Source organism: Gymnodraco acuticeps, unplaced genomic scaffold (assembly GCF_902827175.1).
Source record: "Gymnodraco acuticeps unplaced genomic scaffold, fGymAcu1.1, whole genome shotgun sequence".
Lineage (NCBI taxonomy): Eukaryota > Metazoa > Chordata > Actinopteri > Perciformes > Bathydraconidae > Gymnodraco > Gymnodraco acuticeps.
In genome coordinates this window covers 2,565,003-2,579,870 of record NW_022992126.1, presented here as the reverse complement: position 1 = coordinate 2,579,870, position 14,868 = coordinate 2,565,003, and the positions used below count along the sequence as shown (strand labels likewise).

At 39.4% G+C, this 14,868-nt stretch overlaps 2 protein-coding genes across 3 annotated transcripts in view; one reads left to right on the top strand and one right to left on the bottom strand.

Annotated features, from left to right (window-relative positions):
* Positions 1 to 12,145, bottom strand: part of LOC117537935 (phospholipid phosphatase-related protein type 5-like) — a 56,502-nt gene extending 44,357 nt beyond the window's left edge. The window contains exons 1-5 of one of the 2 annotated variants that reach the window (XM_034203352.1): positions 11,912 to 12,145; positions 11,524 to 11,588; positions 10,303 to 10,421; positions 5,017 to 5,214; positions 688 to 795 (exon numbers count right to left, since the gene is read on the bottom strand). In XM_034203352.1, the coding sequence (XP_034059243.1) occupies positions 688 to 795 (108 nt within the window). In that variant the 5' untranslated portion in view covers positions 5,017 to 5,214; positions 10,303 to 10,421; positions 11,524 to 11,588; positions 11,912 to 12,145. Of the gene's footprint in view, positions 1 to 687; positions 796 to 5,016; positions 5,484 to 10,302; positions 10,422 to 11,523; positions 11,589 to 11,911 lie in introns of those variants that run through there. The other variant, XM_034203353.1, reaches the window with a different exon arrangement.
* Positions 12,146 to 12,168: 23 nt separating this feature from the next.
* palm3 (paralemmin 3) overlaps positions 12,169 to 14,868 on the top strand; it is a 35,887-nt gene continuing 33,187 nt past the window's right edge. The window contains exon 1 of the mRNA XM_034203351.1: positions 12,169 to 12,448. The gene's annotated coding sequence lies outside the window, so the exon portion shown is untranslated. The remainder of the gene's footprint in view (positions 12,449 to 14,868) is intronic.

Below are 14,868 nucleotides of genomic sequence, written 5' to 3'. Positions count from 1 at the left end.
GAAGCCAAGGCCATGAGTGTTTCATCGGGTCATTTAGGGATTACAGGGAAAGAAGTCGAGTCGTGGGAAGAGTAGAGCAAAGAAATCGAGCAAAAAGGTCACAAGAGACTTTTTTTTGCGAGGATACCTTAGCGATAGATGGCTGCACCATTCTGCTGAATGTTATCTGTAAATGATTCATTGACTGAGAGTAATTACCCATTCAACTAAACCAAATCAACCACTGCATTTGAGAGTCAGAGATTTGGAAACAGAGCCTGCTCATTCATGCAATTTCCCAACTGAGACTCATTGTTGTTAATCTGCCATGAGAAACATGTGAAGTAAGATGTGAGAAGAACTAGAAGAGGAGAAGAACAAGAGGAAGATTCACAGCCAGAAGACTTTCACGATTTTCTCGATGCAACTCCAAGTTCTTCATTTCTGCCCACTTTTCATGTACAACTTTCAGCATTTTGAAAACCTTGCCTTCTGTACAGAATCAGCCTATGAAAGTTAGGTCAACTGTGATACATTTTGCCTGTGAATGACTACAGCAAGAACAAACTATTTTCAATTGACTTTCAATGTTCAGGTCGGATCAGGTTCAAACAGTCAGACGTGGGTGAAGTCTGATGATCACAACAATTGATCACAGTACTGCATGGCATGCTGATCCCTTTAGATAAAAATGTGTCCATCACTCACCTCCACTAAGAGGAAGCAGGGCACGATGTAGGTGCTGGTCTTCAGCATGCTGTCATCAGGAAGGCTCCTCATCGCCCTCCTTTGAGCTGACAACTGACTGTCAATCATCTGTGGGGTCAAAGGTCATCACAAAGCTTGAGTTTGAATTGCTCTGTTTGAAAAAGCTGGATGCAGAGATACAGCGCAGTAAAAACACAAACTACTTCATTATTGGCAACATTTAAAAATGCAAATGTACAGTATGATCACACACAACACAGACATACGGATAGTCCTAATGATGTGGATAACAGTTTGTGAAGTTGTGTTTTTTGTGTTTTGTAAGGTTTATAATACAAATTCAGTGTTTATACTGTTAGAGAAGCCTGGGTAACATGGAGGCGTATAGTAGTAAGTAATACAGGAGAGCCATATATTCAAGCCTTTTTAGAAAATACAGTTTTAAGACAACTCATCCAGTCATCCCAAGTCAACCTGTACTGAAAGTTTGGCTGGGGGTAATAATAGCTTTGAATTATTAAAAGGTAAAAATACCTGACTGTCAGCTGGATTTAATCATGACTTGAGTCATTAAACATTTTTTACAAGCTCCAGAAGTGTAAATAATAGTCTCTCTGTATTCAGTGCTGGGCTTAAGAGTAAATCTAAGACGCTTGGAGGGTTTCATAGTTGGTTGAGTGGCAAGAGAAAACATTTCAATTTGTTGAACAATTCCTTTTTCACTGCAAAGTTGAGTTTCTCTCGGTTAGAAATGTTAAGCATTGTCTCAAAAATGCCAACAGCTTAAAAAGAAAACCACAGGTAAAATCTTATGCAAAAGATGTTGCTTGGCAGAATTTCAAGTGGAATTATAAAATACATTAGTGGTGCGCCTCTCAGTGATACAGGACACCAGTAAAGTACATGCAATTATATGTGATTCTAAACATTAAATACCGTGGGTTCAATAGCCTAAGATCTTCAATCCCAATGGACAATTTTCCCACACAAACTTACATACATTCTGCAAGGTGCATCAAAAATGCACACATACAGGTGCACACACACCAGTGTGGGTAGCCAATCAAGATAATTGGGGGTTGGATGAGGATGAAAGGAGGAGAAGTAGAGTGGAAACAGAGGAGCGATGATCAAAAACAAAAGCCTGACAGAAAGAGATAAGAGAGAGACAAAGTCATGTTGCCGACGTTCAAGACTCTTTAGAAGTGAACAGACGAGGATGGGGGAAAGACAGCAGACTCAGCACTGGGGGATAACAGGTAGAAGAAACAGCTTCAGTCCCCAAAGTGGGAATAGAAGGAGACAGGGGAAGAGTTGAGGTGAGGATAGTTAGAGCAAAAAAGCATAAAAGATGCTCAGGGTTTCTGACATGCAAATGACTGGACTGTTGATGAATAATGTCAGCTTCTACTTTGATAAGTTCACGGGAGTCTCAAAAGGATTCCAAGTACATCCTCTTGGAATCAAACAGCTAATGCAGTATTTCTAAGAACTTTGAAATCATCATTTTATCAATCGTAAAGCAACTGCCCCTCAGCAGTCTTCAACATCATTGTATTCATTCAAACACCAATTAGTTCTCTTCTTCAGATATCGAGCTTATTCCCTCATCTCCTTGACAACAATTATCTTTCTGACTTTATAGCTGAGAGCAAATCTCGAAAGCAGTATGTCCGCCCTTTCCTCAATCAATGGTCGTGAGAGGGGAGGAAGCCACTGCTCCAGGTTGGAATGCGTCCATGTCTTGATCATTGATATAGTAACATTTGTATAAGTGTAACAAGGAAAGGAACCAACATCCGGCAATGAATCTTATTCTTCAAAGCCTTTTTCAAAAGTCAAACATAAAAGACTAGGGCAAAGCTGAATAAATCTTTCCTGTCCACACAATTACAAAATATATATCAGCGTTATTTGCCATATATATACAACATGTATTTATCTTCTTTCATCTATATTTATTCATGGGGGAATTTCTCTCTTTTTCAATAACGCCTTGTTACATTCACAAATGTACACATTCACACCTGAAAGCTGTGCGTTAGTGTGATCTGCCACTGAGCAGCTGCACTGGAGCAGTCTGGGTAAAAGGTTTTGCTCAATGGCACCTCAGTAGTGGTATTGAAAGAGGGGTACGCTCATTAGAATGCAATTAAATATTGCTGCAACACGTTTTAAGGAGCATTACAGTGTATACATTATTAACTCAAGCATTAAAGATGTAATACTTCCTAACCCAATTCACTTCGATCTTTTCTCATTTGAAACGGTATAATCTGACAGAGAAATTGAACATTCCTTCGAAGATTACTAAACTTCAAGCATCACGCTGAGAATCAAAGATTTTTCAAAATGAGACATCCTTTAAAGGAGTCTATACACATTGTGAAGTAAGTCACACACCACAAATGCACCTATCTGCAGGAACTGATTAGTAGTCCCTTTAATTTCAACATGTAGTATTTTGGAGGATTATATGATCATCATTTCGTTTAAATCACCTCAGGTGCTGTTACACTCAAAACGTATACTTTAATCTCCCTTACTCTAATGTGTCAAAGATTTCCCTGTTGGCATTTTCGTTCCGCATCATAGATTAATCATCATTTATTTATAGCTTCACATGAGACGTGTTTATTGCAGAAAATGTTCAACGTTTCTGAACATCGTAAATCTTGCTTCAAATTATATTTGTATTTTTTCCAAAAGAAAATATTTGTGCAATGTTTGGCTTAGTGACATACACACATATAAAGCAGTACAGATTACACTGACTGTGGTTGTGTGTTAATTATTCATATACATTTTTTCCCTCTACTATCGCCTGTCTGCCTCATGGGAAACAATATTCCACTATTCCAATAAGTGAATGCTTCTGATGTAGAAGAGCTCAGCTACACAAAGACCTTCTATTTGTTTTCATTTTTCATTTAATCGTTTATTTGAACCGGGACAGTGCACATTAATGAACATTTTAAATGATGCTTTTAAATGTAAATGAGCCGGATTTTAGCTTTGAGCTAATTTCCATCCGTAGTCCCGTCACATACAACATTTATGAACATAACATTTATATACATGGCAAACAGAAATACATGATATGCAGAAAGAGCATGAGCAGCATACAGCCACAAGGCAGTACAAATGTAGCAGCTATGATATATCAATCAATCAATCAATGTTTATTTATATAGCCCAATATCACAAATGTTACATTTGTCTCAGTGGTCTTCACAGTGTGTACAGAATATCAGTAATATATAAAGTGCAGGAGGAGATAAAAGAGAACAGGTTGTACAAGTTGTGGCAGAGGATAAAGGGATTGCATGTTGACACACACACACACACACACACACACACCAACACCACACACACCACACACACACACACAAACACACACACAACACACACACCACACACACACACACCACACACACACACACACACACACACACACACACACACCACACACACACACACACACACACCACACACACACACCCACACACACACACACACACACAAAGGGGGTTGTATCCCTTTATGTACCCAGCTTCTAAACCAGCAAAAAGCAATCAGGCATGAGGTTGGCATGACTGATCGTCTCTTGTGTTGCTGTCCATGTTATTCACTAGGTTTTGCATCCTTAAGCTCCACACTGGCACCACGGCAACAAAAGACCCACTCACTATCTCACACACACACACACACACACACACACACACACACACACACACACACACACACACACACCACACACACCACACACACACACACACACACACACACACACACAACACACACACACACACACACACACACCACACACACCACACACACACACCACACACACACACACACACACACACACACTCACACACACACACACACACACAGGTGCATACAGACACACACTTACAGAGACTGAAATCCACAAACCTTTTGCACAGGTTCATTCATACAAACAAGTCCGTGCACAACTGACTGTTGTTTAAGTATTCATTACATGAGAATATGGATGTCAGTCCAACAAGTGGTAATGCACAGCTGATCCCTGTGTGTGTGTGTGTGTGTGTGTGTGTGTGTGTGTGTGTGTGTGTGTGTGTGTGTGTGTGTGTATGTGTGTGTGTGTGTGAGAGAGAAATATCCCCGCAGATAATTCCTCCTGTAACTGCACCTGAGGTTTTACAATGTCTGTGGTATAAGATGCACAATCCCACTCACACATTGTCTCTTTTTACATACACAGTCATTAATCTTCAAGAAAAACCCATATCCAAAATGAATGAGGACATGAAACAAGCATTTACAGGTTTGAAAAACTCTCACCTTAAATCTTTGTGTATTGTAAGCGGTGCTTCTGCTTGTATGACCAATGCTCCTCCAAGTCTGTGTCTCTAGGAGGATTTGCTCCTGCAGCGGACTCCCATTCTGTAGTTGCGTTGTGGTCTCGGTTCCGCTTCTTTCTCTTTTCCCCTTTTCGTCTCTTTGAAAGCAAAACCAGCCCCTCGCTTCCGTCGCTCGCCACTGAGTGAGAATAGAGAGAGAGAGGAGATAGAGAGCTTGTCCACTGCCAGGCACCTAGCCTCTAGCCAGCCTACACTATATCTGTCTGCACTATGCCGCTAAGCTAAATATGATGATCTTCAACAGCACTTCAAGGCTAATAAGTCAAGTGAAGGGACCCACAGGCATGGTGAGCGAGCATTTCAGCGCAGTTGCCGGTGGATGTTAGGAGAGAAGTGAGAGAGAGAGAGAGCGTGTGTGTGAGAAAGAGAAAGAGAGGCAAATGAGAGGAGGAGAGTGGGAAGAGGGAATAATAAAATGAGACAGCTGGAGAGGAGACAGAAGCAGAAAAGAGGCAGCATGTGTGTGTGTGTGTGTGTGTGTGTGTGTGTGTGTGTGTGTGTGTGTGTGTGTGTGTGTGTGTGTGTGTGTGTGTGTGTGTTGTGTGTGTGTGAGTGTGTGTGTGTGTGTGTGTGTGTGAGAGAGAGAGAGATGCTGAGGGAGAGAGGGTGTAGAGAGAGGGGGAGGTAGTAATGGAGAAAAATAAGGGGGGGTAGTTAAGTGTGAGTCTGAGACACAGAGGCGAAACACTGTGAACCTTAAAACCCCAGCAAAGCAATTCGACACTGTTTGAGTGCACATATGGACATTCAGAAAAGGGTATGAAAAAAGGCATGAGTAATCTGAAAAGTGTCATCGTTTGTGTTTCTGTGTGAATAATCAAGAATATGACAATGTGAGCTCAGGTGAGCTCTGAGCATTATCCAGCTCAGCCCTACGGACAGTAGACAGCGGGTTACTGATGCATCGTCGAGTGGAAAAAGTGGGACGCATCCTGCACACGGCCCTAAGTGGGGTCAGAGGCTCTCAGGTGCAATGCTCACCAGCTGCTTTTGGCAGTTTTAAACAAAAAAAACAGTGTGCGTTTTGCATATGCAAAGGCACTGGAAATGTATTTCAGGCATTGCCACATAGGTGTGTACTGAGAGTGGACCTTTTCATTCCGAGCACCTCTCGTCTTCCATTTCAGATCCGCGAAGCTAATTGAGTTGACTCCTTTAAAAGCAAACTCAAAACCCATCTCTTCGCATCCGTCTCCCTTGTCAACTGATTTCCATCACCTAGTTTCCATCTACATTAGCATCACTTCAGTCACATGCTTTTATCACATGGCAATACTTATGTTGTTGTATGATGTTGTATAATGTTTTTACAATTGCTATGCTATGATATTTGTATTTTGTTTTTGTCTTTGCTTTTGATTGCTTTGTACAGCCCTTTGAGGCATTTGGGGCAAGAATACATTTTGATTTGATTTGACTTTTTATATATAATAAGGTGATTTTCCATCAAGCTGTTATTCATAGTTTTTCAGTTTCTTTGTTCCCCATCTTTAAGTCTTCTTGCGCTCTCTTTATCTGAAGTTATACTGTATGTGTGCCGCTGACAGTAGAGTTAGCGCCAGATTCAATAAACTAACTCCCAATATTAGGAGTATTAGATGTAATGGCGCATGAATTAACATTTTCTTTGTATAATTTTCTAGAAATGTGATTAAAATGTGGGCCAAATGTGGATGGAAACCTGGCTATAGTCTTTCAAGGTTGGAATATTGAGTTGGTTAGCCTTTAATATGGCTTAAGGTTAAGAAATAGTTTTTAAATTTTGGGAAAAACACTTATTCACTTATGAAATGGTAAACTTTTTCTTTAACACTTAAGGAAAGTAAAAATGGTCTGCTCTCATATTTAATCTAAAAACTGTATATCAATTAGGGTTGTAAACAGGTGGCCAAGGACAAGCTCTGGCATCCCTTCTGCCAATATACATTTCCCGGTATATCTCCATTTCTTACAAAATACTGTTAAACTGTAAGAGCAAGGACACAGTGTTACACCCCCGCCCTTCCCCCTGCTGCACTCAAACAAATCATTCACAGGAGAGGGCACAACACTCACAGAAAAGGGTATTTTTTTCCCCTGATTCATTGATGGTTATAATCACGGATAGTTCCCATGACAACCCACTGCATTCATACAGTATAATAACAAGTGAGGAAATGTGGATTTGCAGAAACACACACATACTAACCCATTTGAGTGCACATACAATGAAGAAGAAGTAAATAATTCTATCTAAAAAAAAACACAAAGGTTATTAATTAATTAATCATGTCAACCAAGTTAGTCATTATTTTTACTGCCACTCGAATAAATATAGAAGTTCACTAAAGCCATCTCCAATTGTAACTAGTAAGGCAGTGTTTCCCATACATTGATTTATTTGTGGCGGGCCGCCACAAATAAATATCGTCCCTCACAAATGGAATCAAATTCTGTGGGAAACACTGTAAGGTATACCAAGAGTTGACACTTTGCACTGATACAGTTTTTCTGTCACAATATCACATGGTTGCTGCAAAGACATAGAAACAACTGCATTGCATTTCAGTAACTATCATATTATCGGCCTTTCACAGCCTCCCAAGGGACATCTTTATTTTCTGCTCCATCACTTTAACTCACACTCTGTAGGTGTGTGGCATCTCTTTCATGACGGTTAATACCTTCAGATGCGGCTGTCTGGTCTTATTGATTGATGTATGTGATCATTTATCATCAGACGTTTGAGAGTGTAAAGAGAGAGTTGTCAAAGTCAAGGGCAAAATGGGGAAGGTAACACTAAATAGAGCAAGTACAGAGGTGGCCATGAATAGCCTGCAAATAAGTAGACTAGACACACATCAGTGCATCCATGCATTGCACACACAAACACATGCAGTATCTGTGTCTTGTCTTGACTTTCTTTTCTTTAACCTTCCTTTCAACCTAGTTTCCCTATACCCAATGCATTGTGCCCTATTGTGATGTAAGGAATTCAAAGGGGTGGAGGTTGGGCTTGTGGATTGGCATATAGCATCCTTGACTTTCACCATCTTCCCCTAACAACAAATTATTAAATATGCTGCCCCTTCTGCTCGGAATAATATACAGAAGGAGCTGACACTGTCAAATGTAATCACTATGGGGGAATTCAAGTCCATCTTAAAGGACAGAGAACAAGAATCCATTGGTCGATGTGATTGCATAATTGAAGTCGTTTTCAATTGTGCCAGTTTTTAATGATTTATAATAGTTTCTTTATTTGCATATTGACTGGTTAATGTGCCATTTCATTTGTGTTTTACGGCCGCTGTATTTGTCTGCCTGTATTGTCTGTGTTTGATCTATTGTAACTTTGTTCATGCTGCCCTTCTTGGCCAGGTCGCTCTTGAAAAAGAGATTTTAATCACAATGAGACTTATACCTGGTTAAATAAAGGATATATAAAGCGTTTTTGTTGCCAAACCCTCACCTAACCTGCCTATAACTAATATTTTCATATAAAATAGGATCAGGTAACTGGAAGTTTGTGCAGGGATGAAAGACTGAGAGAGAATTGTTACGAGTTGGTGTGTCTTTCAGCTCTTCGTTTTTATTCTCATGGCTAAAACTTTACAGATGTGTCTCACACCACTAACTGCAGCTGTTTTTAACAAAAACATTGAAAAATACTACTGTAGGCTACCTGCACGTCCTCCTTACAGCAGAGATACAATATATAGCAGGTGAACAGTAGATCCCTGCATATAAACAGATTCACCCTTCACTTAAAATCTGATGTGACATTTTCCATTGACACCAAAAGGCCTGAAAATTAGTCAATGTTTGTCTTAGTTAACTAACCCAACCCACAACCATGTCTTTTAAGTAAATGATAATATGATCTCTAATCTAAAAGATACCATAGTTGCCATACACGGGTATGTGAAATCAATGTCAAATACTGACATATTTCACTGGTCATAGGGTGGCAGACCTACTTAACCTAGAGTCCCTATTTACACAACCACATACAAATAAGCCACAATAAGTAGGCTATGTTAAAACAAACTGGCATCCAGCTGTCAGAGGTTCTATGACATTTTGACTCACAAAATGTAGGTAACACATGAAACCTCACATTATAAACTAATGATGTCGCGCCCTTTTTTACACTTGATTTGTATGAACAAAAAACACAAACACAAACAAACGGTGCTCTTTCTACAGTATGCTACAAAAGAACATGCAAGCACACACACAAGGGAACAAAGAGCACTGTATAGAAGGTGCTGGTACACTTTGCTGGTACACAACACACAGACCACAAAAGCACATGCATGCAGTATTGTAAGCAAAGGTTGCTATACTGAAAAATACCTCAACAAAACACAAGCACACACAAAATACAGAGAGACTGAGTGGCCAATCCATAGTGTTATGGAGGAGCTGTGTGATAAGAGCCAGTGTGTGTTTAAATGTAAGGACTCTCTTGTCTTGGGAAATCAGAAGTAGGCCGAGTCAGTGGATGTGCTCATTTCATACACTATCAGTGTGGATCACAGCCAAGGACATTATCGTTTCAAATTGCCATGCTGGGGAATTTCAGCCATAAAGAATTAATCAGATATTTAGCAAAATGGGATTATAAAAGAAGATACAGTACAGGTCAGCAGTGCTGTAATTCATGTGTCTGAAACCCTGACCATCTCTAAAGACGTTGTAACTATAGTACTTCAGGGGTTCATACACCAGATTTGGGCGAATTAAAAAAGCAATTAATCGTGATAAAATGAGCCTGAATTATATTGTAGTATAAATTATACACACGAGTAAGTCATAATGAAATATACATAAAAATAGCTTGGCCTAGTTGTATTTCATGAAGCTCTCAAGTATTGTAATAGTGCCTTTGGTCTGTCCTTTGAGTCCCTAATAAAAAACGTTTATCTTTCCCACACCAGGGTTAACACATGTATTTGATGTCATGATGTAATACATGAGGACACTTTTTTTTGGTGTGAATAGTATGAAGGCAAACTTGGCCCAGTATGGTTAAGTTACATACTTAATTGTTCTCTCAATTCATTACTTTTCAATAAATATCCAACCGATCTGTCCTTGTCAAATACATAATACACAAGGAACAAAGCAACGCAAACTGAACCAAACAGCTATTGAAATCCTGCATACCCAGAGAGATGGGTAGTGTATATAAGTCTGCCTGAAAAACACCAGAAAAACCTACCTTATTAATATGGCCCGATTCTACCCAGCGTCTGGAAAAGTGTCAGCAAAATGTTTGGACCTCGCTCCTGATTTACGTCAGCAGCCAACCTGAATTAGGAATGGATTCCCACAGTCAACCTGTATCACAAAAGAGAACAAAAAGATTATGAAAAACAGTCGCTCTTTATACCCTATGTCAACAACTTTCAAATGAGGTTTTGACTAAATAAATAACAATTGTTATTCTACATTCTCAGACTTAAACTTTTGCATGAAGCTGCACTTTAAAAGCTATTTGAATATGTCAATAGTGCTTAGCAATCAAAAATGCTGTTTGAATAAAAAGCAGCATCAATATTGAATAACTGAGTCATCTTGTGGGCTATGGCTTCCTTCCTTTAGGGGAGTAGAATACTTGTTTGACAGTTTGAGTTGTTTTAGATGGTTAGGTTAAGCAAAGTGCATCCACTCAAATGTACAAACAGCTTGGTTATTAAAGAAAAAGGAAAGGATCAGATTGGTATTCCTATTGGTAGACTAGATACTCAAGGCTGCAATATTGAAAAGGATAAAGATCATCAAGCGTTATATTTTGCTGAAACCACAGCGCAATATACACCGATTCTACTGTTGATTGGTGTCAGTGCCAGAAACACTTTTTAGGAGCAATGCGCTCATGGAATAGATGTAATTGGGTTGTGTGTACGGTGGAAGCAGGGAGAGGCATATACGTGCCTTGATCCCTGCCGAGTCGACGCACAACTGTTGATTGGTGTCAGTGCCAAAAAAACGTTTTGGTATAGATGTGGCGCATATATCGTAATGCCTACTCTTTTCTCTCACCCTATCCTAAGGGAGTGCATGTACGTAGACACGTTAGTTTTGCTGCTATAGGCTTACAGCAACTAATAACATGGTATCCAGTATAAAGCTTTAGTGGCATCTTAAGATAAGGCTATTAAATGAAACAAATGTACTGTAAACTAGAAGGGCTTCATTTGTACTTATTTTGTATGTGTTTGAATTATGTCCAGGATTAACATCTAAACCAAAGAGAGCTGTTAGAAAAGTAAGGCCATTATTTTGATGTGAAAGTGCAGGATATGGAAACATTCAGTTGAACTGAGAGGGATTTTACACTTTAAGGCACAGCTTTCATTCACAGAGACGTTTTACATTAAATGCAATAGTTTTGTTCATTCATGAGATACAATTAGATAGGTTCCCATGCAAATATTACCTATTTTGCTCAGATGCCTCACTTCATCACAATCACTTCTGATACCATGGAAGGGCCTTGAGCACCTGCAAGAATCAGACCACATGGTGAGGCTGATGACGTTAAATGATTTTAATGGTTTAGCTTTGCAATCAAAATTATTCTGACTGTGATGTCTATCAATACAATCACCTTGTAAAACTTTATTCAAATGTGAAAATACACACATGAGACAATGATAGTAGGCTAGACACTCAAAAGGCATGCTAACGTCAACTGAGTTTGATATTTGTTTTACAGATTTACGCTTGAAGGAGTAAACATCGCATTGACTTCTAACTTTCTCCCTACACCATTTGTTCAAACACCACATGGCGTGTTATATTGGTCGCTAAATAAGCATCTTAACCTGTTACTTTCGAAGCTGTGAAAGCTGTGTATCTGCTCTGCAGTTATTCAGAACAACAGGAAACATGAGGCTGCTGCTGCTGTGTGGAGGGCTGGCCTCTCGGTAATGACTGGAGTCAGGTAACCCCCGGACAGACCGACTCTATCCCTCCTCACAGACGGGTTCAGACACGAAGAGAGGCGGTGTGAGAGCAGCTTCACGACACGGTTTCAGTTCGTGTTGTATCAATGCCTGGACCTACTACCTAAAACAAACTTTTTTAGACCTGTTAAAGTTTGACAAACGTAACCACGCGTCGTCCGATGTTCATGTTGACGAGCGAACCATAGGAAGGCAGCGCTGAGCGGGGGCTACTCAGGTGTTCAACTGTTCCGGAGAGTTTGTGTCGTATTTTAGCTTTGGGGCTAACTAAAAACTAATTACGCTGGAAGAAAGACTACTCTCTTTCCTGTTTTCGCTTTTGGTCCTGTGTCCACTTCTCTCGTGTTCCTCCTTCAGTCGATTGGATCTATAAAGCAAGTGGCCAAGTTTGAACAGGTAAGTTTATTTTTGGACAACATTTTCCCGCATGCATTTTAACACGTTTAGTGTACGTGGTTGGTCGGGGTTGACACTTTGTGAAACTGAGCCAAGAGGTGTAAGTGAGTCCAGCTACAGTGGACAGACAAGGCAGCTGTTGACATGTCTGACCAAAACATTTCAAACCAAAGAGTCATAGTCTACTATGATTAAAACCCTTTGAAATATAATGTAGCTGTTCAAAAGTTAAACGTGATGTTTTCTGTCCCTCTTTGGCTTCTTGAATCCTGATCCAACCTATTAAAAAGCACTTGTAAACAGATAAGACTTTCATTTTTGCACAGTTGTGACTTTACAGTGAAAGTCTTAAATGGAGCTTTCATCTAAAAAGGTATCCTATGGCGTGTGTGCAGTATCATGTGTAGGCCTATCTTGTTTTCTTTCAGTGTTGAATTATAGCTGTATCTCTTTACTGCACTTTATTTGTCAGTTTTACGAGTAATTAAGTACAAAAGCTTCACGTTTGCAAGGCATTTACAACAGTTTTATGATGCAGTTGTTGAGATAGTGGTGTTATCTTTTGACACTTTCTTAGCTGCTGTTGTACACACACATGAAAATACACACTAACCACACATACAACAATAAGCACACTACAGTTAAAATCTCAATTTGTGTATATCAGATAAACCACACAATTATGTTAGGACTTTCATATGTTTGACTCGCCTATTTTACGCCAACTGAGTCCTGCTGTTTCATCACTTTTAACCACATATATCCTTGATCTGTGCTAAACTCTAGCTTTATTTAAAGTAAAAAGCCAATTTCTGCCTCATAAGCCATCAAACAAACCCTGCTTAGCATGCAGCTGAGCACAATGATTAACAAGCAGAGATCCCAGCAGGAGCTCCTGACACTGCCTTCCTTCTGTCAGGCTGGAGAACTGAGGGACTTGAGGCCATATCCGGGGGGTGTTGCTCACCTCTGGCTTAATTTGACTCTCAGGAAAATGTTCTCCAGGGTTTGTTAACAAGCATAGGCTACATATGTCGGAGGTTTCAAAGAGAAGTTGCACATAAAGGATCCCTGCACAGGATACATGAGGATATAAATGTCACAGAAGCAAGCAAATAACAGATCAGCAATGCTGTTTTATGAGGCAGTTAATAGGTAGATCACTTTTGAAATAGACTTCAGCTGGTGTCCACCTCAGACACAGCCTCCTGATCTTTAGCTGTGTGTATAACATTTATTAAAAGCCATTCTGTATAGTTGCTGTAAATGATAAGTGGTCTGGTCAGTGACTTTGCACTCAGCTTGACGTCCACATGTTGCTGGTTTTGTCATTCTGTTGTAGTGGCATGATATTTAACTCTGTCATGCTGCTGTCACATTTTCAGCTGTTTGACTCTATTGAGGGTTGTGCTGACTGTTCATGTCTGGCATTCTTTTACGCTGACAGTTTTTAGTCTGACTCATAAAGCTCACTGCTGTCTTTTGTGATCGGTCAAACAGATCTTTCTACTACAGTCTTTCAACGTTGATGTTTTCAACATTATTTGTAACATGTATCACATTTTTGAATTTAGTTTTTGGATGTGCTATTGAAGTATTTATGACATTTGGGCTATTATAGCCTTTAGAGCACAAGCAATGTTAGCTTATTGCAGGTATATTGCATCAGCTTACATTTTTATACCAGCATATACAGTAGATGACAATAAATGTAAATAAGGAATTGGCAGAGATATGTTTTGTACAACGAGGATTAATAGCATTTATGTTAAATACTTGCATTGGTAAATAACATTTTACATCACACAACAGTAAATATCTTTTTTGGAAACTGTAAACACTTTTTTGAGGGAATTTTGTTATTGTTGTTTGTTTATGTTAGGGTTTGTGTAAGCAAAACTAAAACTCCGGATATGTTATTATACGATTTTTTTGTTGAAATTCTCAAATATCGGTAGTGTCATCAAATAGTTTTTAATCATTATCATCCAAAATCATCAAATATTGGTAGGGTTATAATCAATATGCTGTCATGAATGCAGTGTGACCCAGGTCTTGTTTAGGTCATACCTCTCTTGTACAAAACATCAAATAAGATTTTCCACCCTCACTTTATCTCCTTCTAATCTGCTGTTCTGTTTATTGCTCTGCAGCTGAAATGTTTTTCTTCTCTGATGCATGCAATAAATGGCATAGAACCAGGGTCGATAAGCCATTTACTTGTGAAGCAGTTTTATTTTGAATCTGCAGAAATCTACTCAAATGTACAAAGTGGAAGTGAGACGGCTAGAGTGGGCGAGGTCGCTGTTAAAGACAGATAAAGGGGCAAAATAAACTGTGGTCGTAAGCATCACCAATCAGCAGAGTTTTATCTTTTCAAATCGTGTTGGAGAGAGGGAGGGAGATTAAAAATCGGCAAG